General features: G+C 45.8%; 5 protein-coding genes across 6 annotated transcripts in view; 3 read left to right on the top strand and 2 right to left on the bottom strand.

Moving 5' to 3' along the window:
- LOC120451173 (octopamine receptor beta-3R) overlaps nt 1-14942 on the top strand; it is a 37519-nt gene extending 22577 nt beyond the window's left edge. Inside the window, exons 2-9 of one of the 2 annotated variants that reach the window (XM_039634609.1) lie at nt 3140-4052; nt 5293-5493; nt 6556-6831; nt 6911-7088; nt 7710-9576; nt 10622-11047; nt 13211-13319; nt 13451-14942. In XM_039634609.1, coding sequence (XP_039490543.1) covers nt 3505-4052; nt 5293-5493; nt 6556-6831; nt 6911-7088; nt 7710-9576; nt 10622-11047; nt 13211-13319; nt 13451-13661 — 3816 coding nt within the window. In that variant the 5' untranslated portion in view covers nt 3140-3504 and the 3' untranslated portion in view covers nt 13662-14942. The remainder of the gene's footprint in view (nt 1-3139; nt 4053-5292; nt 5494-6555; nt 6832-6910; nt 7089-7709; nt 9577-10621; nt 11048-13210; nt 13320-13450) is intronic. The other variant, XM_039634610.1, reaches the window with a different exon arrangement.
- Nucleotides 14943-15179: 237 nt separating this feature from the next.
- Nucleotides 15180-17605, bottom strand: LOC120451564 (major heat shock 70 kDa protein Ba). Its single transcript, XM_039635367.2, has one exon. The coding sequence runs from the start codon at nt 17242-17244 to the stop codon at nt 15313-15315; it is 1932 nt and encodes a 643-aa protein (XP_039491301.1). The 5' UTR covers nt 17245-17605; the 3' UTR covers nt 15180-15312.
- A 1375-nt stretch (nt 17606-18980) lies between these two features.
- Nucleotides 18981-21370, top strand: LOC120450792 (major heat shock 70 kDa protein Ba-like). The gene has a single exon (XM_039633953.2). It carries the CDS (start codon nt 19338-19340, stop codon nt 21267-21269), a length of 1932 nt encoding a protein of 643 aa, XP_039489887.1. The 5' UTR covers nt 18981-19337; the 3' UTR covers nt 21270-21370.
- Nucleotides 21371-21642: 272 nt separating this feature from the next.
- Nucleotides 21643-24392, top strand: LOC120450789 (protein VAC14 homolog). Its single transcript, XM_039633952.2, has 9 exons — nt 21643-21839; nt 21908-22058; nt 22122-22352; nt 22427-22892; nt 22946-23272; nt 23333-23441; nt 23501-23797; nt 23857-24099; nt 24158-24392. The coding sequence occupies exons 1-9, from the start codon at nt 21742-21744 to the stop codon at nt 24297-24299; spliced, it is 2064 nt and encodes a 687-aa protein (XP_039489886.1). The 5' UTR covers nt 21643-21741; the 3' UTR covers nt 24300-24392.
- Nucleotides 24393-24478: 86 nt separating this feature from the next.
- Nucleotides 24479-26591, bottom strand: LOC120450793 (DNA-directed RNA polymerase III subunit RPC3). The gene is made up of 7 exons (XM_039633954.1): nt 26464-26591; nt 26134-26413; nt 25566-26067; nt 25398-25503; nt 24991-25340; nt 24765-24932; nt 24479-24705 (listed from the first exon to the last, which is right to left on the bottom strand). Exons 2-7 carry the CDS (start codon nt 26406-26408, stop codon nt 24538-24540), a joined length of 1569 nt encoding a protein of 522 aa, XP_039489888.1. The 5' UTR covers nt 26409-26413; nt 26464-26591; the 3' UTR covers nt 24479-24537.
- Nucleotides 26592-26736: the final 145 nt, after the last annotated feature.

Here is a 26736-nt window from a genome sequence, read left to right as displayed (position 1 = left end):
TTTTTATTGCGAAACATCCTTATAAGACTTAAATGTCGAGTAAAAACAAAGTTGAAGGAGATTATTTTTAGCATTTCGAAGGGCAGGAAGCTAAAGCAGTTGGAGTCAGGATTTTAAAACTCTTTCCTTTAAGTGTACCCAGCGTAACCGTGGGGCATCCTGCTTAATGGAAATCTGAGCGCGTGTAAAGTCCATCACGCCTGTGAAGGCGATGGCTTAGGCCCAACACCCACCGCAATGGGGCAATGTCAATGCCGTTGACGCTGCCAATCGATCAATCTTATTTAAGTGTTGACAGTTGTCTTCGCATTGTATCCTGTAGCCTGGGGCCTGTTTTGCTTGTGTTGCCTGTGTTGCCTGTGTTGCGGATGGAAAAAGGCTTGGAGAACTCCCCAATCTCGCAGCTGGCTTATTTAAATGCCATTCGTGAGCCGCATTAGGTTCAATTTGCTGGGCAAACATCTTGCACACCTGGCTGCCTGTCAGCAGGCATTTAAAATCAGATTGCGAGCACTGACGATTGTCGACTGTCAACCGAAAATGGGTCAAGAAGGCAGGCAAATCAAATTTATCATACGCCCCGGAATATATAAGCTGTGCACACTTGGTCGGGTTTCAATATCAGTTGGCTGCAAATCACGAGAATTTCAATTATCTAAACTCGGTCCCTGGTCAGACATCAACCATCCATCAATCGAGTGTTTTTCTGGATTCTGCTTGAAAGGCTATCCGTGCATCTGTTGCAGCTGCTGGTCGAGTGTTTATTTGTGCCACTAATTTACACAAACATGACCCGGACACGACCCACACACAAACTCGACCTGGCGATCCCCAGCTGGCATTTATTTATTTACTAACTCTATGTACGTGGGACGACCTCTTTTCCAGCTAAGGCCCTGAAGGATTTATCTATTTGCCAACTGCTGAAAATGTATCCTTGGCGGAAAAAAAAACAAACAGCGCCATAAAGTTGCGAAAAATGTAATTTGACAAACCCGTATTTGAGGGATTACCTTGCACTGTAGTTCTTCTTTCAATCTATCAACAGATTATATGTGCGAACTAATTGGACAACCAACGCAAAGTGATGCTTCCTTTTGTTGGACAGATAAATAAAACTAAAATGTCGTAATGGAATGTGTCCTTGTTCATCGCGATATCAAAAAATAACTGATAAAATGTTGGTTTATTCGCTGTAGCTCACAATGCTATTTAATTAATTGAATGTAGAAGTAAGAAATTAGAGCGCAATTTTTTATTTATTTATTTATACTCTGGTTCCGGGGCAATTACAAATTACCTCTAACCGATTGTTAAGCTATAGCTACTAGGCCTTAAGCTATATTTACATACTTGGATTTACATTAAATTGAGTATTAATAGTAATATGAGTAGATATTGGTTAGAATAAAAGTATTGTCTATGTTTTACATTAAGTGATATAAGTTTGTAGCCTTTAGGAATTTCAGGGAAGAGATGATATTCATGGTACTTGGGGATAGGGAATCAATTGGGTTAGCTGGTAGGAATTTATTTCGGCAAATATAAAGTGTTTCGAAATCTCTCTGTCAAATTTTCGTTTGTTAATTTCCGCCCTGGGGCAATTTTCCTCCTGAAGGATGAAAACCAAACTACATCTCGTTCAGGGAAATTAAATAGTTTCTGCCATGGGAAAATATTTTATGGTCAATTATTTGCTCTTGCTCGCTTTATCAGCTTGCTAATGCTCCGGAGGAGTTAAGTCCTCAAATGGCGCGGCAGATAATGCCCCTCGACGCCCACCGTGTGTCCTTCGCCGAAGGAGCAGGATGGCGAAGGGATTTAATTGAATTAGTCGTGTCCTGTGCGCGCGCGGCGCTTTGAAGTTTGCACTTTGCACCCCGCCCACTCGAGCTGGGAAGTCCAGGATACGGAGGAGTCCTGTGACCAAGACCTAGCGCATTTTCCGTACACCCAGCACCAGCACCAGAACCAACACGAAGCGGGTCCTGTTGACATTTGCGCTTAGCCGGAGCCCAACTGCCGGAAGGGCAGCGGCTTTGTAAACTTTCCGCGATGCCAATAATTAAGCCAAATAGAGTGTGAGTGGGCCAAAGGACTATAGACAGTCGAGCGACCAATAAATAATGGCTTGTGAAATGTATAAGCCAAGGATGATAGAGCGCATTGATGTGGTTTAAATCCAAGCATTAAAACATTAAGTTGCCAATCGGACAAGAGGATGTGACCGGATGGTCTGGGCAAACAAGTCGATTCGACAGCTCGACAGCTCAAGGACAACGCAATGCAATCAATTCGGCAAGGTTATCTATATAAGTACATAAATCCTAAAAAATATTAGATTCAAAACTCTGTGGGACGGGGTGAGGCCAGCAACTACAGTGCGGAGAACAAGTGGAATGAAAACGTGTAGCCAGCGATTTGTCTGAGTGCCAAGGTCGGATTTAGCTTCAATCCAATGTTGCTGGGGAAAACTAAAGTGTAAGCACGCTTTCAGCTTTTTCCTAATGATGTGTTAGCTTTTTTACGGCCAAATTGAGTCGCCAAAAGCTTAACATAATAAGAACTTTCAGATTACCACAGATTATGAAGCGTCTTTTGTTTTACTTACAACCGGGGCAAAAGGGATTTTCAGTTTTCACTATGGCAAGGCGTGATGCACTGGAACAACTTTCCCACTGGCTGCGCAGAGATAATCTCGCTTTAATCTCGCTTTTAAAGCAACAACTGGTCTATATTCCACATTCCACTCTGCAGAAGTGTCAGCACTTGTCAGCACCGCTGTCTCGCTGGGAATATAGAAATGCAGACGCATGCCGAGTGCACACACTGCGTATACGCAATACGTTTCTGTTATTTTAATATAGTGTAGCAAAGTTGAAGTGGCGAACTTTTAACGGACGGACATTTGATGGGGCACTGGAGAAACAGCAGAATCCCATTTTTGTGTTACTCCGGCACATAAATAGGCAATCAAGCCTATGCCCCCTGTTGAATTTTACTTATGTATGTATGTATGTATGTACATAAAACACCCCAGGCGGCAACCGTTCGAATTCCCATTTTGCCAGTTTTCATGCAGTTTCACAGCCTCACACTCGGCGATTATTTCATAAATTATTTATTTATTCACTTGCAGTTCCCGTGTCGCCGACTGTTGCGCGCTTGAATGTTAAATCGAAGCGCGAATCTCGACTTTTTGCCATTGCGAACAACTCGAACTGGCGAGGATCCGAGCGGGAAAAGCGTCCTGTGGAGGATTGGGAAATGGAGCAGAGAACTACAGTCGGAGCTGTGAGCAAATACTCGAATCGCGGAGGAGCAACATTGGCAACCAGGATGACGGCGAACTTCGGCAGCCTTGTTTGCATTGCAGATTGCAATTACTCGAGTTTTAAATTACGCACAGCAACCGGGACAAAGATAAACGACAGGTACAGCGAAAAAGCATTGGCGGAGCAACTTGAATGAGCTGTGTTTAAATCGGGCTGCGAAATCGAAGAGATGTCAGGGGTTAACGTGGCTGACCTTCTGGCCACGACAATGACATTACCCATAACAGCCGCAGCAGAAGCAGCAACATCACAAGCAGCAACACTCGTTGCAGCTGCAACATCAGCCACCAGCAGCAGCCACCTGCAACCTGCAACATTAACAAGCCACATTTTCACGACAGCAGCAGCCAAAACGACGACGACGACGACGACGACGACGAAGCCGACTACGAGCAGTTTGCCTATAACATCGCAATTTGTGGATGCCTCGTTGACTTCGCTATCACTAACAGCCACATCGTCAGATGGCTCCTACTCCTCACCCTTTTCATCCCACTTGCCGTCGGAGTCCACGTTTGAGTTCCTCTCCACAGTCGGTCCAAACATAACGGCCAATGGCAGTGAGATTGCCGTGGATAACCAGGCGGAGCTGGAGGAGAGCTGGCTGGATCTATCGCTGCTGCTGCTCAAAGGATTCATCTTCTCGTCAATTATCCTGGCCGCTGTGCTGGGCAATGCATTGGTCATCATTTCAGTGCAGCGCAATCGAAAGCTGCGGTAAGTCTATATCCAATTACTTTCGTTTCCACCACCGCTGCGCGACTGTAACTGAGTTTAATTGAGGGTCATTGCCGCGAGGGCCACAGGACAATGCAAATGGCAAACAAACAGTGGCACGGAAGGGCGAATCCTTTTCGCCAGCGTAATAAATGTAATTTAAATGAGCGACAAGTGGAATAATAAAGCACAAAACGAAGTTAAATGCGGCACACAAGCCGATCCCAAGCCCATCGCTGCCATGACAGCGTCGCGATGACAGGACGCCCCTGAGTGCAGTGCAAATAAGTGTAGCATACCATTGAGCGCTGCCACCGCCTCTGCCGCCGACCACGCCCCCACGCCCGCCCACGACACTCGTTTAATGTTGCGCAACGTTTATGCCTTCTGCAACGAGGGTAGATGTTGATTAAAGTCTTTATTATCCGGCTAAAGGAGCTTAAAGTGCTCAGATTATCGTTTACTACCTTGGTATAGAATGCACGCAATCTAGAATTGCGTTAAGACATTACAAAATAAAGCAGTACATAAAGGAAGGAACAGCTTGACATAAAAGGATCTTTAAAAATGAACAGCCTTTTTTAAATGCACAGATTAGTTACCAACATAATTATGGTGAAAAATAGTATGTTTGCTTAAGTCATTACAATAAATTATATTTCAACCAATGCATTGGTTATCATTGCAATGATAGGCATCAAAAATAGGTTTACAACACTTTTTAACAATTTAAATTGCTTATGTGATACGAAGTTCTAAATGTTGTATCTAACGTAATAAATGTGCCAAAAAAAATTAATGACTTAGGAGCACAACGGTGCTTTCATCTCCGCATAAAAAGCCCCTTAAACCACATTCGCCCCGAAGACAAGATGATAAGTTCACATGCCAGTAGCTTCCAGCTGAAGGTGGCAGCTGCCTGGTGAGTCGAGTGACTTATGACAGCCAAGGAAATTGCTGCATACCGGTGACCTGGTGCCCTCGAAGACCGGAACAGGAAATGGAAATGGAAAGCAGTGGTGCACTGCTTGGCCCACGGAAGGAAGGCCAAAGAGCTTAGTCTACCGGACTCGGCACATATGATGCATGCCATATGCCATTACATTTGGCGTGGTTTTGCACTGTGACGAGTGGTTAGTGGTTAGGAGGTGGGAGTTGGAAGTTGGGGGGGAAGCTGGTCAAATCCCGCCCAGAACCACGCCTCACTCACAAAATTCCTGGGCTTTTGTTTCGTTCGCAGGGTGATAACCAATTACTTTGTTGTGTCGCTGGCGATGGCCGACATGCTGGTGGCCCTCTGTGCGATGACATTCAACGCCTCCGTGGAACTGTCCGGCGGAAAGTGGATGTTCGGACCGTTCATGTGCAACGTGTACAACAGCCTGGATGTTTACTTTTCCACGGCCAGCATATTGCACCTGTGCTGCATATCGGTGGACAGGTGAGTGCCCATTTATGTCGCTGTCTATATTAAACGGCTTAAAGTCAATTGTACTGGTCTGAGCCACCGAAGAAAGCCGTTTAGATCGGCCACAAAACCATTAATCTTGCCCAGATGCCTGGCAACCAAATCACTTTCAATACCATAGTCCGGCGAATTGCCAAGAAGAAACAATTAATTACTATGGCGCGCACATCAAAAGCAAGCATTAGGCCCGTCCGTATGATGAATGCGGCCCAAATGATTTGCAGCTGGCCGAAACGTGGGCGTTCCCCACATTACACCCAAGCCCCACAACCTCCTCCATTCTGTCAAGCCGTTAATTGGCGCCATTCCCACTTGGAAGGCACCAACAGCTGCGATTTTCGGGCTGACCAGTGACCAGTAACAATAGAGGGATGGTCAATGGACACTGGAGGCATGGGCCTTTTGTCTGTTTTAATTAATTTGTGTTTCGCTCACCTTTCGATGGGCCACAAAACATGGCAAGAAACAAAGGAAACTTCAACCTATCGAAATTAGGGAATTAATGATGGTCACTAACGGAATTATGGCACAAAACTAATAAATCGGTTATTTATCAAACAATGTTCTTAATCATTTCAATATATTGACTTCCTTTTAAGACAAATAAAGTATTAAGTTGCGATAAAATAATGAGGTACAATTATTGTCGGGGTTTCGAATATACGTGCGAGATTAAATAATTAATTTTTATTGCATTTATCAATATATTGATAATTAAAAAGAGTACACCACCTTACTTTTACGGATTCCGATAATGAATTCGGTCAAGAGCATTTATCCTTCATTTAAATGCAACAGGATCTTTAAAAGGTTAATAAATCGATTTCTGTGCATGGCAACCTGAGTACCGAAACACAATTATTCAGCCAACCAAAGAGCGATAATCAATTAGTGGGCCAAAAGGACATGGAGCAGGAGGGGAAGGAGGAGGATGAAGATGAGGAGACGGCTGAAAGCCACCTGGCACCTTTGTGCGGAGGACCTGTCCGCAATTCATTTCCATTAATAAAGATGACCCCCTCTTCTGCATAACAGATACTACGCCATTGTGCGTCCACTGGAGTATCCATTGAATATGACACACAAAACGGTGTGCTTCATGCTCGCCAATGTGTGGATCCTGCCCGCCCTCATATCCTTCACGCCCATCTTCCTGGGCTGGTACACGACGGAGGAGCACCTGCGGGAGATTTCCCTGCATCCGGACCAGTGCTCGTTTGTGGTCAACAAGGCCTACGCCCTCATCTCCAGTTCGGTGAGCTTCTGGATACCCGGCATTGTGATGCTGGTGATGTACTGGCGCATCTTTAAGTGAGTTCTTACCCGGATACTCGGTGGTCGATGTGGATGAGTTTGCTTAATTGCTGATCTGTGCTCTGCGGTTTTCCAGGGAGGCGATACGTCAGCGCAAGGCCCTCAGCCGCACCAGCTCCAACATCCTGCTGAACAGCGTCCACATGGGCCACACCCAGCAGCCCACCAGCCTGAGCTATCTGCATCCCAGCGACTGCGATCTGAACGCCACATCCGCCCGCGAGGAGACGCACAGTGCCCTCAGTAACTTGGAGGTGAGTTTGGAAGGTTCATTAAAACTCATTAAATAGTATTACTGCTTTGAAAAAGAACAAAGACACAGATTACATTTATTAAAAGCAAACCCAACAAATATACGAGTATTTTGCTGCATTAAATTAGCAGTAAATTCAATAAATCTATAAAATACAAACTATTTGTTGCCATTTTAAAGAAGTACAAGACGATGCAAATACAATTTAATCCAAAGATCCCTAAAATTAGTTAAGATACTTTAAAATGTATTAATAGTAATAAACCAATAAACGCTTTAGTGCTTTCATGTCCTTGCCATTTGGACGATCACTCAATAGTTGAATAAAACTTTATTGCTTTTTTATTGAGTACAATTGCTAAAGTAACCGATACACTCTGATAGTAGACTAAATATATGTATATATAAAGATTTTAAAGCCATGCAGCTCATGTATGCAAGTGGGGTACACAGACATCCTGCACTAAAGCTCTTTGCCCATCCTCAATGAACGGATGTGGAGCGATTAGATTAGATGCTAGAGGAAAGCACTCCGCTCGGGAGTTTTTCCTTTTCTTTTGTGGCTGTGCGTAATTGATGCGCCACCATGACTTTCCTTTGAGTGATTGTCCTTTGCCCACAGGACATGCTGCAGCCGGCCACCGACGAGGACGACGACAGGGACGAGTGCGATGAACTGAGAGTGCCATCGCCGCCGCCACGCCGCCTCAGCCGCAGCAGCATCGACCTGCGAGACTTGGAGCAGGAACGGTACGAGAAGGTCACCCACACGGACAGTGCTCCCTCGATGATGGCACTGCAGCAGCAACCCTCCCACAATCAGTTGCAGCCACCGGCGCCAGTGTTCAATCCGCAGATATGGACGGAGGGCAAGATGATCCCTTCGAAGGAGCTCGAAAAGGAGCATCCTCATCCCAATGCCCCGCAACAGCAACTCAGCCTAACCAGCGGCAGTGGGAACAGCGAACCGGAACCGGAGTCCACCGCCTACCGGGTCTTTGGTGGCCTCAACAGCGACGAGAGCGAAGGCAACGACCTATACGACACCCACCTGCCGCTGGCCGAGGACAACAAGGAGCTGAAGCGCCTGATCGAGGACAACTATCTGTACTTCAAGCGCCAGACGGGCGGCACCATCATCAGCGGTCCCGGCGGGGGCAAGTACGCCGCTCTCAGTGAGACGGACTTCATTCGGCTGAAGGCAGGTGCTGCGGCCTGCGGCCGTAAGGCATTCGCCTCCAGCGACTCGGAGTTCCTGCGCACCATTAGCGAATCGCGGGCGTTGCCAGAGCAGCCAGTGGCCGGGAAGGAGAAGAGCTTCAACATTCTATCTCTGCTGGCCAAGACGAAGCGCTCAAGCACCGAGTGCTTCACCCTGGAGAAGAAACGACATCAGGCCAACTCCGAGGGATCCAGCTTCTTCCGGCGCTCCCGGAACCGGAAATTGTCGCACAGCTACAACGGATGCGGCGGCGGCAAGGAACGCAAACTTGAGCGACGCCAGCGGCAGCACAGCGATACGGACTCCACGCCCAACAAGCCGGACATCCTGCTGGACATCAATGTGCTTAGCGAGCAGAGTGGCGCCAGTGTGATCCAGCAGTTCAGCGACGGGGTGCAGCTGATTGACTTCAGTGAGATGAAGTCACCGCCCGAGAGGATTCGCAGCGACGACGAGCTGGCCCAACTGGCCGATTGCTTTGGGGAGTCACCCCAGCAGCCGGCCACGCCGCCACCATCGTTGTCGCCGCCGGAGTTGCCGGAGCCGAGTGGCCTGCTCATTGCCAGCAGCTCGGAGCTGGCCGAGATCTTTCGATCGCTGAGCTTTCCGCTGGGCCGACCAGCTGGTGCTCCACAGCGCCTGAGCACGCTCAGTGACCAGGTATGCGCCAACTATCTGATGTCCCCACCGAACACACCGGCTCCGCCAGCCATTTCCGTGCCCAACGGAGGTGCCATGGACTCTTCCGCCGCTTCCAACGCGCAGTCGGCGTCCATCAATGTGTACTTCCTATCGCCGCCGCCGCATGCCGCCGCACCTGGTTATACGCCCAGTGACACATCCACGGTGTCCTTGGATGTGGTGACCAGTCTGCCAATGCCCGTTCCAGTGCCGCAGCCAAATCCCCAAATGCCCTCCCAGTCCAACATATCGCCCAAGCCGGAGATCATACTCGATTCCACGCTGTCGCCGGTTGAAGGATGTGGCGATGAGCACCGGGACGTCACGTCGCCACTGTTCAAGCGCAAAGATAGCGCCGGCGATGCGGACGTGAGCGTTTCCGGCAATGGTGGGACTGGTGGCGTAGGAGGGGTTGGCGGCCGCCAAGGACGCTGCAGCATCCTGGCCGGCTACGATGGCATCCAAACTGTGCGGAAGAGACAGGCGTCCGTGGTGACCTACGACGTGAATGTCATCAACTTCTCGCAGGAGAACAGCGACAGTCGCAGCTACATCCCGATGGGCCGCGTTTCCACCAGTTCCGCAAGTGAGTAGACATCTGGTCCATGTGTAGACTGTATATTATAGCTCCTGCTTGATTTAAGTAGCTCTCTTAGGACAATTTATATCTGCCCCTATGAAATTCGCTCTGTTTTTGTCAGTTTTCCACGGAAGTTCAAGTGATTTAATTTTTGCCTACGGCTCGCATTCCTTTGTTAAATTTGGATTTTTATTTAATATGTATTTTATTATACTATCTTTTTGAGAAAATATTAAACTCGAAATGTATTTAAATACAAAACTTGTAAGCTAAAACAAGAAACCTTTTCATAAATATGAACCCACAAAAGATCCAATTTATATATAATGTTATATTTTTGCTTATCTTAACACTGCTTAACTTAACATTAAACTTAAAATATGATAACAAGAATTTCATTAAAAATGTTATATTTTTTTATTTATTAAAATTAAATGGTTACCCAAAAAGGAAAAAGTGAACCGGTACTCTTGTATATTAATGTTCCGCTCAAAAATAGTGCGAATTTCCGAAAAGCATAAATTATCTAAATATGTATAGAGCCTATGACCCCTCATTGGAAAATTACAACTAAAATGCTTTGAATGAAAACATAGTTGACTAGCTTAGTATATTTATTATATATTGACTAGTGCCAGCATTTAGTTAGTTGCACCTGCAAACGAAGACAGAAAGGGACGACCTACTTCCAGAGACAGGGAGCCAACGATATTGATCTGAATCCTTTCCCTTTTCGATCCCGATCCTTTGCGTTTGCCGGTGCATGGCACGCACGTGCATGTGATCTAAGAAGTGTCCTCTCGTGTCCTGTGAAATACCCTTTGTACATTGTCTACTACTTATCTCTATCTCTTTATATCTATATCTCTTCCACGCCATTTCGTTGTGTGTTGTATGTGTATATATGTAAATCGAAATCACCAAATTATGTCCAACCAAACAAACAACTACTTCTACTCCAAAACCAAATCCAATCAATAAAACCCCCAAAATGCCGTGGCCAAATTGAAAATCGAAAATGAAATGAAATGCAACAACCAACTGCAAGCAGAGCACGAATTTTCCAATAAATCCTCGCTGATCCGACGCGGCGGCATCTGCATCTTTGTGGATGAGGAGGAGGCGGAGATCATTGAGCAGCGGCCCCGCGGCATCACCTTCGCCGCGGTGCCCAGTCCGCTGCCCAAATGTCCGCTCTGCGGCGCCGACATCAGCAGCACCACCGGCACCACCGCAAACGCAAACGCAACCACAAATGCCAACGCCGGCACCACAATCGACACCACAGTAACCACTAGTAGTAAACGTAGTATTCACGAGCCAACTCCAGATCTCGGCCAGGTCCAGGGGCCCAGGTCCTCGTCCAGTTCCACTCGGTTCTGGCACAAGCGAACGGCGGCGGTCACAGCATGTTGGCAGCAGAGCAAGAACCGGAAGCGCCGCTTCAAAACCGGATGCAGTCACTGTGGTGCAACCGGTGAGTCTTGTCGTATCCCCTCCTCCCTCCTTCCCCAGTATCTACGTCTCGCTCTCCCTCTGTCTCTTTTTCTCTCTCGCGCTCTCTCTCTCTCTCTCTGTCGCTCCTTTCTCTATCTCTGTCTTTCTGCTTGTCTCAGCTTCAGCACCCATCTTATTGCTATCCATTATCCATCTGAATCATTCGATTTCCCACAGTCCAAAACATGTGCATTATATTATAATACATGTCATACTTCTAGCGTACTCAGCAACCACGAATTCCACACCACCAATAATTATAGTTACAATATATCCATTCATACATATATTATTATCAGATTATCCCAATTCTATCAAGTCCCATACACTTCGAATTTATTCCCACTGCATAAAAGTTAACATATCAAACATGCGCCTGAACCTATTTATTTCGTATGAAATATCCTGTCAATCAGGATTGATTATATAATATACAACATTACTGTTCCTAAAGACAGACATAACAAGTTTATATAACTTATTACTCATTTCAAATTTGAGGTTTTTGAATAGACTCAAACTAGTTATCGTATTCACTGAAAGTAATATTATCCCTGAATATAATATTATCCCTGAACTTAAACTTTCTGCAGTCCCAATCATTTCAACGGTGCTTAACCTAAATATCATTAAATCAACCGTGAAATGAAACCGAAAATAACTGCCCCAAATTTCTGTAGCCCCCAGCAGAAGATTCAACTTCAGTGGCAAATCCCTACAAAAATGCCAGTTTTTTGGCACCTCCTTATCCGGATACCAAGCTAACCAGCTTAGGCAACTGAATCCGGAGTGTTACACCATCGAAACCTCATGCTTTCTCCACCGCCACCTCCACCTCCACATCCACCTAGTCCGTCTCCGCCTCCAGCTCCGCCTCCGAATCCTTCACCTTTCGCTGCTCTCATGCTGTACATAATTGCTTCCGTTTGCACGTGCGTTTGCTTTGCTTTATTGCGCCTCCACACAGCCTTTGCATTATGATTTCACCTGGCTGTGGCCATCGCCGAGTGGCATCCATCAAGGGATCCAGGTGGCCAACTGGATGGGTGGTACATGGGCGATGGGCAATTTGCAATGGGCGATGGGCGAACAAGGGCTATGGTCCGTTGCTTCCTGTTGCTCACTGTTGTCTGTCTGATTTGTTTTTCCCCCTGCCCGCCAGTGATGTTTATGTTTATGTTTGGGCGGGCGCATTGGACTGGATGAATGCGGGGGGATGGGGGATTGTATGTCTTTGTGATAACAAGTGTCCTGTGTAAATATTTTCAATTGTTTGCCTCGTTTTTATTGCTTTTCCCGCACACCCACACGCCTGAGCACCAAGATACTACTACTACACATGTTGGCCTTTCCAGCACTTTAATGACAGTCACTTGCAAGGTGGGCGCAGGGGGGCGAAATGGGGTGAAATGCCATCGATACCCAACAACACAAAACAGCAAAAGTATTACTAATGTCAAAGTTAAACAAGGATACGACCCGACACACACATGGCGTGTACGCAACATGCCGGCATACTCTTTCTCTCACAATAAAACGAACATAAACCGCATTTCTTAGCAGCTTACACTCAGAAAAAAAAAAATAAATAAAATTATTTAAAACATATTGGTTAGTATTAGTTTTGAAAACGTTTTTTTCAAGTATAATATTGTTTACAGAATTTTACACTTAGACAACGCATTGTTTTATTGATTTAATTGTTTAAAAAAATGTATAAATTTATTAAATGAATTAGTTAACTCTTAAAAAAGTGTTTCTCTGAGAGTACCTTTTCCTAAAACGAAATAATTGTAATGTTCAATTAAACATAAAACGGTATCCCTGAAGGAAATTCCTACACATACCTTTTCTTACCAAACATGATATACAATTTCATATTAGAAGCAATAAACCATAAAGCAAACACATACAACAAGTAGAAAATTAATGCCACAATATTAAGCATATTATACACGTTTTAAAAATAAAACCATTTTTCGAGTGCTTTCACACACAGACAACCAGAAATGAACCAGAAAAGTGTCGATTGCAATGACCAAACAAGAAAGACTGCCGGATCGAAACGAATCGATTCGAATTGAACTTAATCAGCCAATTGCCTGCTTTCATATCGGTTCTAAACTCTTTATCTGCCCCACAGGCGGCTCAGTGCGACCGGCCAAAGGATGGAAGGCCGAACACAAGGCCGCCCGCACCCTGGGCATCATCATGGGCGTCTTTCTGCTCTGCTGGCTGCCCTTCTTTCTGTGGTGAGTGGTGGTGGTGGTGGTGGTAGGCCTTACGGATGTGGTCCGCAATCCGTAATCCGTAATTGTCGGATATCGGCTGGCCGACGTCTTCTGGTGGCTCATCCTCATGCGATTCTCACTCCTCCTTCCAGGTATGTCATCACATCGCTCTGCGGACCGGCCTGTCCCTGTCCCGATGTGCTCGTGGTGGTGTTATTCTGGATCGGTTACTTCAACTCCACGCTAAATCCGCTTATATACGCCTACTTTAATCGCGATTTCCGCGAGGCATTCCGCAATACGCTGGAGTGTGTGCTGCCCTGTCTGGAGAAACGTAATCCGTACAACGCCTACTACGTCTAGACCGGAGACTGGAGACCGGAGACCGGATAGTGTCTGCATCCCGGCCACATTCCATCCTCGTCCACGCTCTTGGATGCGGAACAATGCCCCTATAAGTGATATTTAATACTTGAGTGAATCGTTATATACCAAGGGAGGGAAAACAAAGCTGAAGAAAACAAGAGCAACGGCCATACCAGAGGCATTCGTGCCAGGATATAGCTAGCATAATCCTTGAAGCTAAGCAATACTCGATGTGTGTTTATGTATACGTGTACAATTTCGTTTAAGCAACGATAGGGAATTTAAATTAAAGTTGTGTTCTGAGCCCGCCAAGCCGCGGTTGCAGGGACAATGCTGCCCCGGAACTAAGCTATCCATATATAAGTGTTGTTTGTCCAACTAAACAGGAGATATACGTAATAACTATACATATGACAGAGCAAAACCCAATTCGAAATCCAGCGACTCTTTGCGTAGGAAAGTTCCAATTTCAGGTGAAATGTTGTCAAATGAATCACCTAAGAATTATGTACTCCACTTCGGCCTGTCGAAGGTGAAACACTTTTTCCATCGATTTTTTGAATACCATTCTATCCGAAATTAGAATATTCGTATGTCTTAGTTTTCATGATTCGGGGAAATCGTATATGAGGATTGTAAATCCTAAGCCGAATAAATGCCATTAATTTATTTTATATACCAACATAAGTTAAAAACACTTTTTCATGTTGTCATACTTGAAGCTAACTAACTGATTTGTTCAAAAGCCCAAAATCATGGAAAAAGTGCAATCGCATAATCTTACCTCTAGCTATAAGTATCATATGTAACCTAGAACACTAGCAAACCAAATCTACATAACAGAGTTATTGAAAATTACAAATTACGCAATCGAAATTATGTAAGGACAAAATATTGAATGGAAGAGAATTGTGTAGCTGAACGTTATGAATTTTCATGCAGAAAGACAATCTACCAATGAGTAAAAAGAATGAACTGCGAACAACCAAAAATTGGCAAGCTGTAGGAAATTTCGCCATTCGCTGCAAAATCGATTCACTTATAGTACTTCAATTTAGTTAGTTCGGTTCCCATTTCGATTCCCCTCTCTCCTGAGTTGCGACGACTTTTGTGATAGTAAAGGAAATTGATTGTATTTCTAGTTGAATTGGCTTGCATTGAGTAGAAAATGCATCCCGTCTAAGAATCTGTACAATGTATTGTGTATCTAAGTATTTAGGGCCATGTATCGCTATGTATTTCAATGTACTTGCTGAACTAAAATATTGCAAATTAAAGTGTGCAACTAACGTGTTTTAAAAACCATTCCTGCGCTTTTCTCCTCCGTATAATTGCAAAGAAAATTGTGGAAATGGAAACTCCAAATCTTAAAGAAACCCCGATTTAACTTTAAATGTAAAGACAACACGTATTACTTCTCATTTTTGTTCCTATTTTATTTAAATAATTTACTTATAATTCTTGTTTAGCTTAATTATATTGCATTTATTAATATTTTTGCTAATTTATTTAGTTAAAACAATTGGTTACCAGCTATGCGTATAATATAATACTATAGTTGAAGATATTTACATTTTTTTATGGCACTCAACTATTGATATCACTTTTAAAATCTTAAGCCAGGAACTAAATAATTTCCTTATTGACTTTAGTCGACCTCCTCGACTGTGGGCCCAGAGTAGCCTCCAAATCCTCCTGCCTGCTGGCCGCAGTTGGCTCCCGGGCCACCAGCTGCTCCTGCACCCGCTGCCTGCTGATGCATCTTGGTCATGATGGGGGAGCAGTGGCGGGTGAGCTCCTCCATCTTGTGGTCGAACTCCTCCTTCTCGGCCGTGGTGTTGCTGTCGAGCCACCGGATAGTGTCGTTGCACTTGTCCAGGACAGAGTTCTTGTCGGCCTCGTCCAGTTTGCCAGCGGGTGCCTGCTCCACGGACTGTTTCACATTGAAGACGTAGCTCTCCAGGGCATTTCGAGAGGTTATGCGCTGGCGCTGCTTCTCGTCCTCGTCGGCGTACTTCTCTGCCTCGTTCACCATGCGGTCAATCTCGGCCTGCGAGAGGCGTCCCTTGTCGTTCTTAATCGTGATGTTCTTGGCCTTGCCCGTGCTCATCTCCTTCGCACTGACGTTCAGGATTCCATTGGCGTCCATGTCGAAGGTGACTTCTATCTGGGGCACACCCCTTGGTGCTGGTGGAATTCCGGACAGATCGAAGGTGCCCAAAGCATTGTTGTCTTTCGTCATCGCACGTTCGCCTTCATACACCTGGATGGAGACTCCGGGCTGATTGTCCGAGTACGTGGAGAACGTCTTCGTCTGCTTGCACGGAATGCGGCAGTTGCGCTCAATCAGTTTGGTCATAACACCTCCTGCAGTCTCAATTCCCAATGAGAGTGGGGCCACGTCCACGAGCAGAACGTCCTGGATCTTGCCGCTCTGGTCTCCGCTGAGGATAGCGGCCTGCACAGCGGCTCCGTATGCCACTGCCTCGTCTGGGTTGATGGATAGGTTGAGGTTCTTGCCGTGGAAGAACTGCTGCAGCAGACTCTGCACCTTGGGAATGCGCGTTGATCCACCGACCAGCACGATGTCATGGATCTGACCCTTGTCCATCTTGGCATCGGTAAGAGCCTTCTCCACAGGTTGCAGGGTGTTGCGGAAGAGGTCTGCGCATAGTTCCTCAAACCTAGCGCGGCTCACTTTGGTGTAGAAGTCGTGTCCCTCAAACAATGCGTCGATCTCGACGGTGGCCTCTGTGCTGGAGGAAAGCGTGCGCTTGGCCCGTTCAGCCGCTGTTCTGAGACGTCGTAGAGCGCGAGGGTTGGAGCGCAGATCCTTCTTGTACTTGCGCTTGAACTCCTCCGCTAGGTGGGTGACGAGCCGGTTGTCAAAGTCCTCTCCGCCTAAGTGGGTGTCTCCGGCGGTGGAGCGCACTTCAAACAGTGATCCCTCGTCGATGGTCAGGATCGAGACATCGAAGGTGCCGCCGCCCAAGTCAAAAATGAGCACATTGCGCTCACCCTTGAGATTCTTGTCCAGTCCGTAGGCCAGTGCCGCCGCCGTGGGCTCGTTGATGATGCGGAGCACATTCAGGCCGGCGATGTGACCGGCGTCTTTGGTGGCCTGGCGCTGGGAGTCGTTGAAGTAGGCTGGAACTGTGATGACTGCATCTGTGATGCTCTCGCCCAGATACGCTTCCGCCGTCTCCTTCATCTTGGCCAGCACCATTGAGCTGATCTCCTCGGGGGCAAATCTCTTCGACTCGCCCTTATACTCAACCCCGATCTTGGGCTTTCCGCCATCGCTTACCACCTTGAAAGGCCAGTGCTTCATGTCCTCTGCGATTTTGGGGTCGTCGTATTTACGGCCGATGAGTCGCTTGGCGTCGAAGACCGTGTTCCTGGGATTCATGGCCACCTGGTTCTTGGCCGGATCGCCGATAAGGCGTTCCGAATCTGTGAAAGCCACGTAGGACGGCGTGGTGCGGTTACCCTGGTCGTTGGCGATGATCTCCACCTTGCCATGTTGGTAGACACCCACGCAGGAGTAGGTGGTGCCCAGATCGATTCCAATAGCAGGCATTGTGTGTGACTTCTTCTTTCTCGGTAACGAACTTTTTAAAGTATTCTGCGTTCTTTTCTTGATTTCAATTATAACTTCTTGCTTGAGTTCAATAGTAGTTAACTTGTTTGCTAATTACTGTTACTTGATTCACTTTAACTTGCACTTTACTGCAGATTGTTTAGCTTGTTCAGCTGCGCTTGTTTGTTTGCTTAGCTTTCGCTTAGCGATGTTTTCAGTTTGCTTGTTTGAATTGAATTGACGCTAAGAGAACCAAGCGGCCCTATTTATACTCCGGCGCTCTTTTCGCGAACATTCGAGGCGTGCACTCTCGAAGCTACGAGAGCAGTACGCTGTTTAGTATGTGCCAGAATGAGATGGCATTAGTTTCAGGGAGGGAGAGCCGCAAAACTAAGAGAGAAATAATGGAAAAGAAATTTCTCGAGTTTTCTTACTGTCAAACAAAGGACCTACGACAACAATTATGCTGTTTTTTGAATTCTAGAATGTTTGCGATATTTTAGTAAAGCTTTATATAAACGGCAGCGTAACATACTTTTTTTAAAGATAATCGGAGCGCTTTGATATACGGATGGTTTCCACTAGTGAGACTACATGTATCTCTGACAAAATTTCTATTAGTTATAACCAAAATTAACCGGCAGATATGATCAGTCTTCTTATTTAAACCTATATTATATATATGGATAGGTTTATATGTTACAATATGTATGCACATATTCATAATTGAAATTCTAAACAAATATAGATGCATACATATATGTACAAGTATTCGTTGAAAAGTATGTAACAGGCAAAAGAAAGCGTTTCCGACCATATAAAGTATATGTATTCTTGATCAGGATCAATAGCCGAGTCGATCTGGCCATGTCCTTCTGTCCGGCCGTCTTTCCGTTCGTTTGTCTGTCCGTCCGTATGAACGTCGAGCTCGAGCAGAACCTATTAAAGCTAGAAAGCGCTCCGATTATCTTTAAAAAAAGTATGTTACGCTGCCGTTTATATAGGGTGTTTTTTTTAGAGGTATAGAACTTTAAATTGCAATAAAACAACGATGGATTATTCGATTGACATGAATTTTATTGACATGAAAGATAATCTTGTGGCATTACATTTTAAATATGATTTGATATGATTTGGCATATGACCGCCACGGCTGGCTCGGATGTAGTCCAATCTGGACGTCCAATTTGCAATGACTTTTTCCAATATTTGGCCGTATATCGGCAATAACACGGCGAATGTTGTCTTCCAAATGGTTTAGCGTTTGTGGCTTATCCGCATAGACCAATGACTTTACATAGCCCCACAAAAAGTAGTCTAGCGGTGTTAAATCACAAGATCTTGGAGGCTTATGAAAAATCGGGAACAACAGCAATCTCGTTTTGGGCCCATTCGACGAATCTACGCCTTGCTTGATGATCGTTTGGTTTCAATTCTTGCACGAGCTGGATTTTGTAAGCACGCATGACGAATTGCCAAACCAAACTGAGAATAAATCACTTGACAGCTGTTAAATCGGTCGCCATCTTGAACAGTAATGCCAACTTAAAGTTCTATACCTCTAAAAAAAACACCCGTTATAAAGCTTTACTAAAATATCGCAAACATTCTAGAATTCAAAAAACAGCATAATTGTTGTCGTAGGTCCTTTGTTTGACAGTAAGAAAACTCGAGAAATTTCTTTTCCATTATTTCTCTCTTAGTTTTGCGGCTCTCCCTCCCTGAAACTAATGCCATCTCATTCTGGCACATACTAAACAGCGTACTGCTCTCGTAGCTTCGAGAGTGCACGCCTCGAATGTTCGCGAAAAGAGCGCCGGAGTATAAATAGGGCCGCTTGGTTCTCTTAGCGTCAATTCAATTCAAACAAGCAAACTGAAAACATCGCTAAGCGAAAGCTAAGCAAACAAACAAGCGCAGCTGAACAAGCTAAACAATCTGCAGTAAAGTGCAAGTTAAAGTGAATCAAGTAACAGTAATTAGCAAACAAGTTAACTACTATTGAACTCAAGCAAGAAGTTATAATTGAAATCAAGAAAAGAACGCAGAATACTTTAAAAAGTTCGTTACCGAGAAAGAAGAAGTCACACACAATGCCTGCTATTGGAATCGATCTGGGCACCACCTACTCCTGCGTGGGTGTCTACCAACATGGCAAGGTGGAGATCATCGCCAACGACCAGGGTAACCGCACCACGCCGTCCTACGTGGCTTTCACAGATTCGGAACGCCTTATCGGCGATCCGGCCAAGAACCAGGTGGCCATGAATCCCAGGAACACGGTCTTCGACGCCAAGCGACTCATCGGCCGTAAATACGACGACCCCAAAATCGCAGAGGACATGAAGCACTGGCCTTTCAAGGTGGTAAGCGATGGCGGAAAGCCCAAGATCGGGGTTGAGTATAAGGGCGAGTCGAAGAGATTTGCCTCCGAGGAGATCAGCTCAATGGTGCTGGCCAAGATGAAGGAGACGGCGGAAGCGTATCTGGGCGAGAGCATCACAGATGCAGTCATCACAGTTCCAGCCTACTTCAACGACTCCCAGCGCCAGGCCACCAAAGACGCCGGTCACATCGCCGGCCTGAATGTGCTCCGCATCATCAACGAGCCCACGGCGGCGGCACTGGCCTACGGACTGGACAAGAATCTCAAGGGTGAGCGCAATGTGCTCATTTTTGACTTGGGCGGCGGCACCTTCGATGTCTCGATCCTGACCATCGACGAGGGATCACTGTTTGAAGTGCGCTCCACCGCCGGAGACACCCACTTAGGCGGAGAGGACTTTGACAACCGGCTCGTCACCCACCTAGCGGAGGAGTTCAAGCGCAAGTACAAGAAGGATCTGCGCTCCAACCCTCGCGCTCTACGACGTCTCAGAACAGCGGCTGAACGGGCCAAGCGCACGCTTTCCTCCAGCACAGAGGCCACCGTCGAGATCGACGCATTGTTTGAGGGACACGACTTCTACACCAAAGTGAGCCGCGCTAGGTTTGAGGAACTATGCGCAGACCTCTTCCGCAACACCCTGCAACCTGTGGAGAAGGCTCTTACCGATGCCAAGATGGACAAGGGTCAGATCCATGACATCGTGCTGGTCGGTGGATCAACGCGCATTCCCAAGGTGCAGAGTCTGCTGCAGCAGTTCTTCCACGGCAAGAACCTCAACCTATCCATCAACCCAGACGAGGCAGTGGCATACGGAGCCGCTGTGCAGGCCGCTATCCTCAGCGGAGACCAGAGCGGCAAGATCCAGGACGTTCTGCTCGTGGACGTGGCCCCACTCTCATTGGGAATTGAGACTGCAGGAGGTGTTATGACCAAACTGATTGAGCGCAACTGCCGCATTCCGTGCAAGCAGACGAAGACGTTCTCCACGTACTCGGACAATCAGCCCGGAGTCTCCATCCAGGTGTATGAAGGCGAACGTGCGATGACGAAAGACAACAATGCTTTGGGCACCTTCGATCTGTCCGGAATTCCACCAGCACCAAGGGGTGTGCCCCAGATAGAAGTCACCTTCGACATGGACGCCAATGGAATCCTGAACGTCAGTGCGAAGGAGATGAGCACGGGCAAGGCCAAGAACATCACGATTAAGAACGACAAGGGACGCCTCTCGCAGGCCGAGATTGACCGCATGGTGAACGAGGCAGAGAAGTACGCCGACGAGGACGAGAAGCAGCGCCAGCGCATAACCTCTCGAAATGCCCTGGAGAGCTACGTCTTCAATGTGAAACAGTCCGTGGAGCAGGCACCCGCTGGCAAACTGGACGAGGCCGACAAGAACTCTGTCCTGGACAAGTGCAACGACACTATCCGGTGGCTCGACAGCAACACCACGGCCGAGAAGGAGGAGTTCGACCACAAGATGGAGGAGCTCACCCGCCACTGCTCCCCCATCATGACCAAGATGCATCAGCAGGCAGCGGGAGCAGGAGCAGCTGGTGGCCCGGGAGCCAACTGCGGCCAGCAGGCAGGAGGATTTGGGGGCTACTCTGGGCCAACAGTCGAGGAGGTCGACTAAAGCCAATAAGAAAACCAGTTTCTGACTTAAGTTTTTAAAAGTGATATTATTTATTTGGTTGTAATCAACAAGATTGTAAATAGTACATACAAATATATGATAGTTTTAAGTTAGCAACATATTATTGGTAGCTATATTAGCTACTTGAATAATAAAAATATTATATTAAAAGATAATTGCGTTTTATTCAGCTAGTCAAAAGTTTAGAAATTATATAGTTGGACCTATTTGCATTTGGTTAGTTTGTTTAAAAGGTTTAAATCAGTCCTCGAGATTTTTACGTAAATTGAATTATTGACTGATGAAAATTACTTATTTAAATTCGACGCAAACTTGGCGCCATTGCGAAAACTTTGCGCATCCGAAAACACGAGTTGGCATCCCCGGCAAACAGCTGTTCAGGAAGATATGCAGAGCAATCCAAAAACCCGCCTACAAATATTGTTATTTTGATTAGATTACGGATTAGAGAATGGAACCGCCGTACGCTCCGCTAAGTGAGTCCTGCGCCAAGGCGCTGGGCGACAAGATGTACGAAAAACGGAAGTTGGCCTCGCAGGAGATCGAGAAGTGAGTATTCCATGAAACAGTCAGCGCCGAGGTTCGTCATTCCAATTGCGAAATGCAATCTTCGCTAGAATGGTCACGGAATTCAACAACAAAAACAACTCGGCCCAGATCCGCAAGCTGATCGAAGTGCTGGCCACAGATTATGCCACATCACGGGACGCAAACCGAAGGAAAGGAGCGCTTATCGGGCTGGCAGCCATGGGAATAGGGCTGGGCAAGGTATGTGTAACCATTAGTCATCGGAATCGTGTTCCCATTTCAAGACTTCTGCTACTTTTTTAGGATTCGGGCAAGTATGTCCAGGGCCTGGTGACGCCCATCATGACCTGCCTGTCGGATCCGGACGTCCGTGTGCGTTACTTCGCCTGCGAGTCCCTCTACAACGTGGTGAAGGTGGCCCGCTCCGCGATCATTCCCTTCTTCCCGGAGCTTTTCGCGGCACTACCGCGACTCGTCACTGATTCAGATCAGTTGGTGAAGGACGGCAGCGAATTGCTGGATCGCCTGCTGAAGGTAGCTACATTCAGAATTTTATTGAATCTCAAAAATCTCAAATCTACGTTATTTGGTAACTACCCTACTTTCAGGACATTGTCACGGAATCGCCGCAAACGTTCAATCTGCAGGCATTCATTCCATTGCTGAGGGAGCACATCTATGTGAAGGATGCGTTTGCCCGTCAGTATGTGATCTCATGGATATCGATCCTAAACGCCGTACCCGATATTAACATGGTCAACTATTTGACTGAGATTTTGGACGGACTGTTTGTCATGCTCGAGGACAATACGCTTGAGATCCAGCGCATGTGCGAGACCACAATCAGTCAGTTCCTGAAGTCCATAAGAAACGATTCGACATCCGTGCGGATGGAGGACACTATCAATATACTTATAACCCACGCAGAATCGCCCAATGAGCTCATCAAGTCCATTGCGATCACCTGGATCCGGGAGTTTGTCCAGATATTTGGCCCCAATGTTCTGCCGTATGCTAGTGGCATATTTACGGCGATATTGCCGTGCCTGGAATACAATGTGGAATCCAAAAGAAGTAAGCTAAAAATGAAAAATATAAAGCACAGCGTTAATACATTTAGTTTTCAGGTATTAAAGAGTGCGCGATGTCTGTTAACAACTCGATGATGTTGCTGGTCTCGACCAAGGAGCTGAAAACAGAGACTGTGGCCAAGATTGATTTACGTTCAATTATGGACGTTCTTTCACAGTACCTCACGCACAATTCGATGCACACGAAGATCGCAGTACTTAAATGGATCCACCATCTATTCACCAACTTTCCAAACGAAATGTCCGTGCATGCGAGTAACTTAAACACTAACCTCTTGTCGACACTGGCCGACAACTCGGACGAGGTAGTCCTCCAAAGCCTGTCCGTTCTGGCGGAAATCGTCAATTCTCAAGACAGCAGGGGTAAGAAAATATCACTGGCATACTTTTACCATACCGCAAACTAATAATCTTTTCTTACAGAATTGAACGACTTTAACAAATCTCACTATCGAGAGTTCTTATTGAGCTTACTGAACCTTTTTAGCGAGGAGAAACTTATACTGGAGAACAGAGCCAGCCTTATTATAAGGTAACCTTGGAAGGATATATATTTTTTAAATGTGCTTACTTATAACCATCGTTTTCAAGAAAACTCTGTGTGCTGCTGAATGCCGAGTACATTTACCGCACTTTTGCCGAAATAATTGCGGAGGGGGTGCCCAACTTGAAGTTCGCATCCACGGTTGTGCGCTTGCTAAACATGATTCTACTAACCTCAACGGAGCTTTTCGAATTACGCACAAGCCTGCGAAATATATCCAATGAAAAGTCAGCAGATCTCTTTCAATGCCTCTACAAGAGCTGGGTCCACTGTCCAGTATCCACACTTTCCTTGTGTCTGCTGACCCAGAGCTACCAGCATGTGTCCCGATTGGTTACGCTGTTGTAAGTCGTTAATACGTATAGCTTCGTTCATAGTTTTTTGAATTTGTTATATTATACAGTGCCGATGTAGAAATCACTTTGGAGCTGCTTACCGAATTGGACAAACTGGTTCAGTTAATAGAGTCTCCCATATTTGCTCCATTGCGCCTTACGCTTGTTTCCAAAGCAAACAACTGCGCGGATGCTCAGTACTTGGCTCATGCCCTGTTTGGCATCCTCATGCTGCTGCCGCAGACGGAAGCTTTTGATACACTTCGGAATCGCCTGCAATGCGTACCAAACTACTGGGGTCACGATCCTGTGTAAGATATAAATTTCCTTAACTGAAAACGTTCAATGCATCTCCTCTTTAATCCCCAGAGATGAGCGCAACTCACTGGAGTACAAAAGTGGCATAGATTTCGATGCCTTGGAACAACATTTCATTAAATTGCAAAAGGCCCACCGTGAGCAGCGTATTGTACACCGGAAGCGGAGTGTAATTACTCCTGAAAGTAATTAGCCTTCTCATGCATACCTTTTTTATGTAGCCTGTGATTCAATGTGGAGTCCTTTTATTTGCATATGTATGTTTAATAAATTTGAGTATAATATACTTTACCACTTTAACGTATTGGCAGAAACCATACACATGATTTCATGGATGAATACTTCAGGTGTTTAAGAAATGCATAGTCTTAGTTAGCTTTGAAATGCCTCACAGAATAAACCAGACAATCCGATTCCCCTTAGAATATTTTTTATTTAAATTTACGAATACCAGTTGGCAGCGTAGTGCAATGATGCTGATACATTTGCAGAAGGAAGATTGTGTCGTCTAGCGTCAGTTCAGCTTTTGACAAGGTCTTTATGCGATTTTTCACCTTATTAAGGATTTCGCACTCCGGTGGCGTGAAAGTTTCAACAATCTGAAACGGCAAGGAGCGGCCTAATGTTTATGTGTAATCTTCAAAACACAAGCCCTTACCTCTGCGATATACTCGTCCGTCTCCCCACGTTCCTTCATGGCCTCTACTATGCTGTCCAGCCTTTGTGACTTTTCAATGAGGCCCTTGTGCTCATTTTTTTCAAAGTTTGATCGCTCTATTGTGTTATAAAGGGACTTGTAGCTGGCATCAAGCAGCATTCTCACGGTCTGAAATACACAAATAATATTGGGGATAGGAAGAGAACTATTATCCAATCATACTCACGTCTTTTTCCTTAACCTGAAAGAGGTAAAATGCTTTAGCGGGGCCATTACTGCCTCCGCCAGGCTTTTTAATAATCTTGACATGAATAAACTGTTCCTGGAACAAATTATACGCCAGCGACTTGGCCTCTTTTGACGGGATCATGGCCTCCTTTTGCAAGTCCTCCTGTTCTATGTATTTCTTGCTTCGAATCACTCGAAATATCCGAGCTGCCTTTGAGCCAAATCGTTCCGTGATGACACACTCCGCACAAGCAAAGGCAAGCGACTCGAAGGCATGTTCCATATCCACCACGTATACACCACCACCCATGTCCCCCACTCTTCGGAAAAATCCCAGTGAGTCCTCAGCTAAAAATTAGACATTATTTAATGATGTAATCAACCGTGTTTTCCTGTTATACTCACTCAACAAGCTTATGTACTGGTCCAGGTACTTCATGAGATCCAGGTTATTCGATTTTCTTTCTATAGCCTGTTTAATTTCCACGAAAGTTATCTGATTGGAGAGTTTCTGCAAAAAGAAAAAAATGCTATAAAATTTGAAAAACATACAATGTGTATCTTGAAACACACTCTTTCCCACGGATCTGTTGTATTGTACATAATCTTCAATATGAATCTGAAGCACTCTGCAGCATTTTCACCCAGTTTTCGCTCAATTGCATCCACCATGATGGTGTCCCGAAAGTCTTGATGGAAACGATCGTAGTTCAGGTTCCACACCATGTGAGAATCCCTGGCCTCTGCCAGAGTAGCTTCTCCCTTTTGTATCTTGGCCAACAGCTGAAGATCGATATTGGGATGCCTAAAGAAATCGCATTCATTTGTCTCGAATTTCGGCACATTCTCATCCTGGTCGTCGCCCACCAGCAATTCTGGTCTTTTGATGATATAGTGATCGGTGATCATTTGGAGAAAAGTGTTCCGGTAGGACTCCGGACTTTCTGTCTTGTTTTCATTCTCGGCTAGGCATTTCACCAGAATTCCAGTGGCCGTATCCGATCCAGAATTAATCAACTCCTCCGCAATGGAAGCACCCACATTTCCGTACTTGGTTTGCACCAAGTGAACGTAGCTAACACAATTATTGGGCATTTTAGAACAAAAACTTCTTGACGGGAATGTATAATATTTTACATACCGTGGATACCTTAGGAGGCAAAGAACATCCTCGCGCCGAAGGGCGTACTCCGCCAGGAAGGGGTTTTGCTTGGAGGCGGCAAAGTCCACCAGTCTGAACTTGACCAGCACCGCCAGAGCGAATGCGACTTCCTTCCTCGAGAACTTGGTGGCACTGGTGATCTGTCCCAATGTCCTCGTGGTGGCCGAAAAGAGGCAGTCGGCCACCGACTGGACCACCTTGCCAAAGCACTGCTCCAGGATGGCGGAGCTCAGATGCGAGTAGTCGGCTGACATGGTTCCTAAAAATCCATTTTAATAACGCACTTTAATTGTTTTTAGCACTTTTTACCTGCTGATAATGCGGATCAAGCGAATGAGAAACCAAAACAAAACAGAACCGCGTTGAAGTCAGCTGTTTTTAAATATTTATCGAATATATGATGCCTATCGATTTTCAAATTCATTTGGTGTATTTATAAATCTCTTTCCAAAGTTAAAGAATACTAATTCAAACAAAAAATTCAGGGGTGTGCTTTACTTATAATTATTGGGAAACTATATTTATTTATAATTGCAAGTCGGGGGGCAGTCAGTGTGACCAAAAGTCTTTCTAAGATTTCTT

This window comes from Drosophila santomea, chromosome 3R (genome assembly GCF_016746245.2).
Source record: "Drosophila santomea strain STO CAGO 1482 chromosome 3R, Prin_Dsan_1.1, whole genome shotgun sequence".
Classification (NCBI taxonomy): Eukaryota; Metazoa; Arthropoda; class Insecta; order Diptera; family Drosophilidae; genus Drosophila; species Drosophila santomea.
The sequence above is the reverse complement of the archived record's forward strand: the minus strand, read 5'-3'. Positions and strand labels throughout refer to the sequence as shown.

Bases quoted from the DNA above. Each gene is read 5' to 3' on its own strand.
- LOC120451564 (XM_039635367.2), bottom strand. From the start codon at position 17,244: ATGCCTGCTATTGGAATCGATCTGGGCACCACCTACTCCTGCGTGGGT.
- LOC120450792 (XM_039633953.2), top strand. From the start codon at position 19,338: ATGCCTGCTATTGGAATCGATCTGGGCACCACCTACTCCTGCGTGGGT.
- LOC120450789 (XM_039633952.2), top strand. From the start codon at position 21,742: ATGGAACCGCCGTACGCTCCGCTAAGTGAGTCCTGCGCCAAGGCGCTG. The intron at 22,059-22,121 runs GTATGTGTAACC...CTACTTTTTTAG, and splicing joins TGGGAATAGGGCTGGGCAAG to GATTCGGGCAAGTATGTCCA. The intron at 22,893-22,945 runs GTAAGCTAAAAA...TTTAGTTTTCAG, and splicing joins CAATGTGGAATCCAAAAGAA to GTATTAAAGAGTGCGCGATG.
- LOC120450793 (XM_039633954.1), bottom strand. From the start codon at position 26,408: ATGTCAGCCGACTACTCGCATCTGAGCTCCGCCATCCTGGAGCAGTGC. The intron at 26,068-26,133 runs GTATGTAAAATA...TAATTGTGTTAG, and splicing joins TGCCTCCTAAGGTATCCACG to CTACGTTCACTTGGTGCAAA. The intron at 25,504-25,565 runs GTGTGTTTCAAG...TTCTTTTTGCAG, and splicing joins CAACAGATCCGTGGGAAAGA to AAACTCTCCAATCAGATAAC.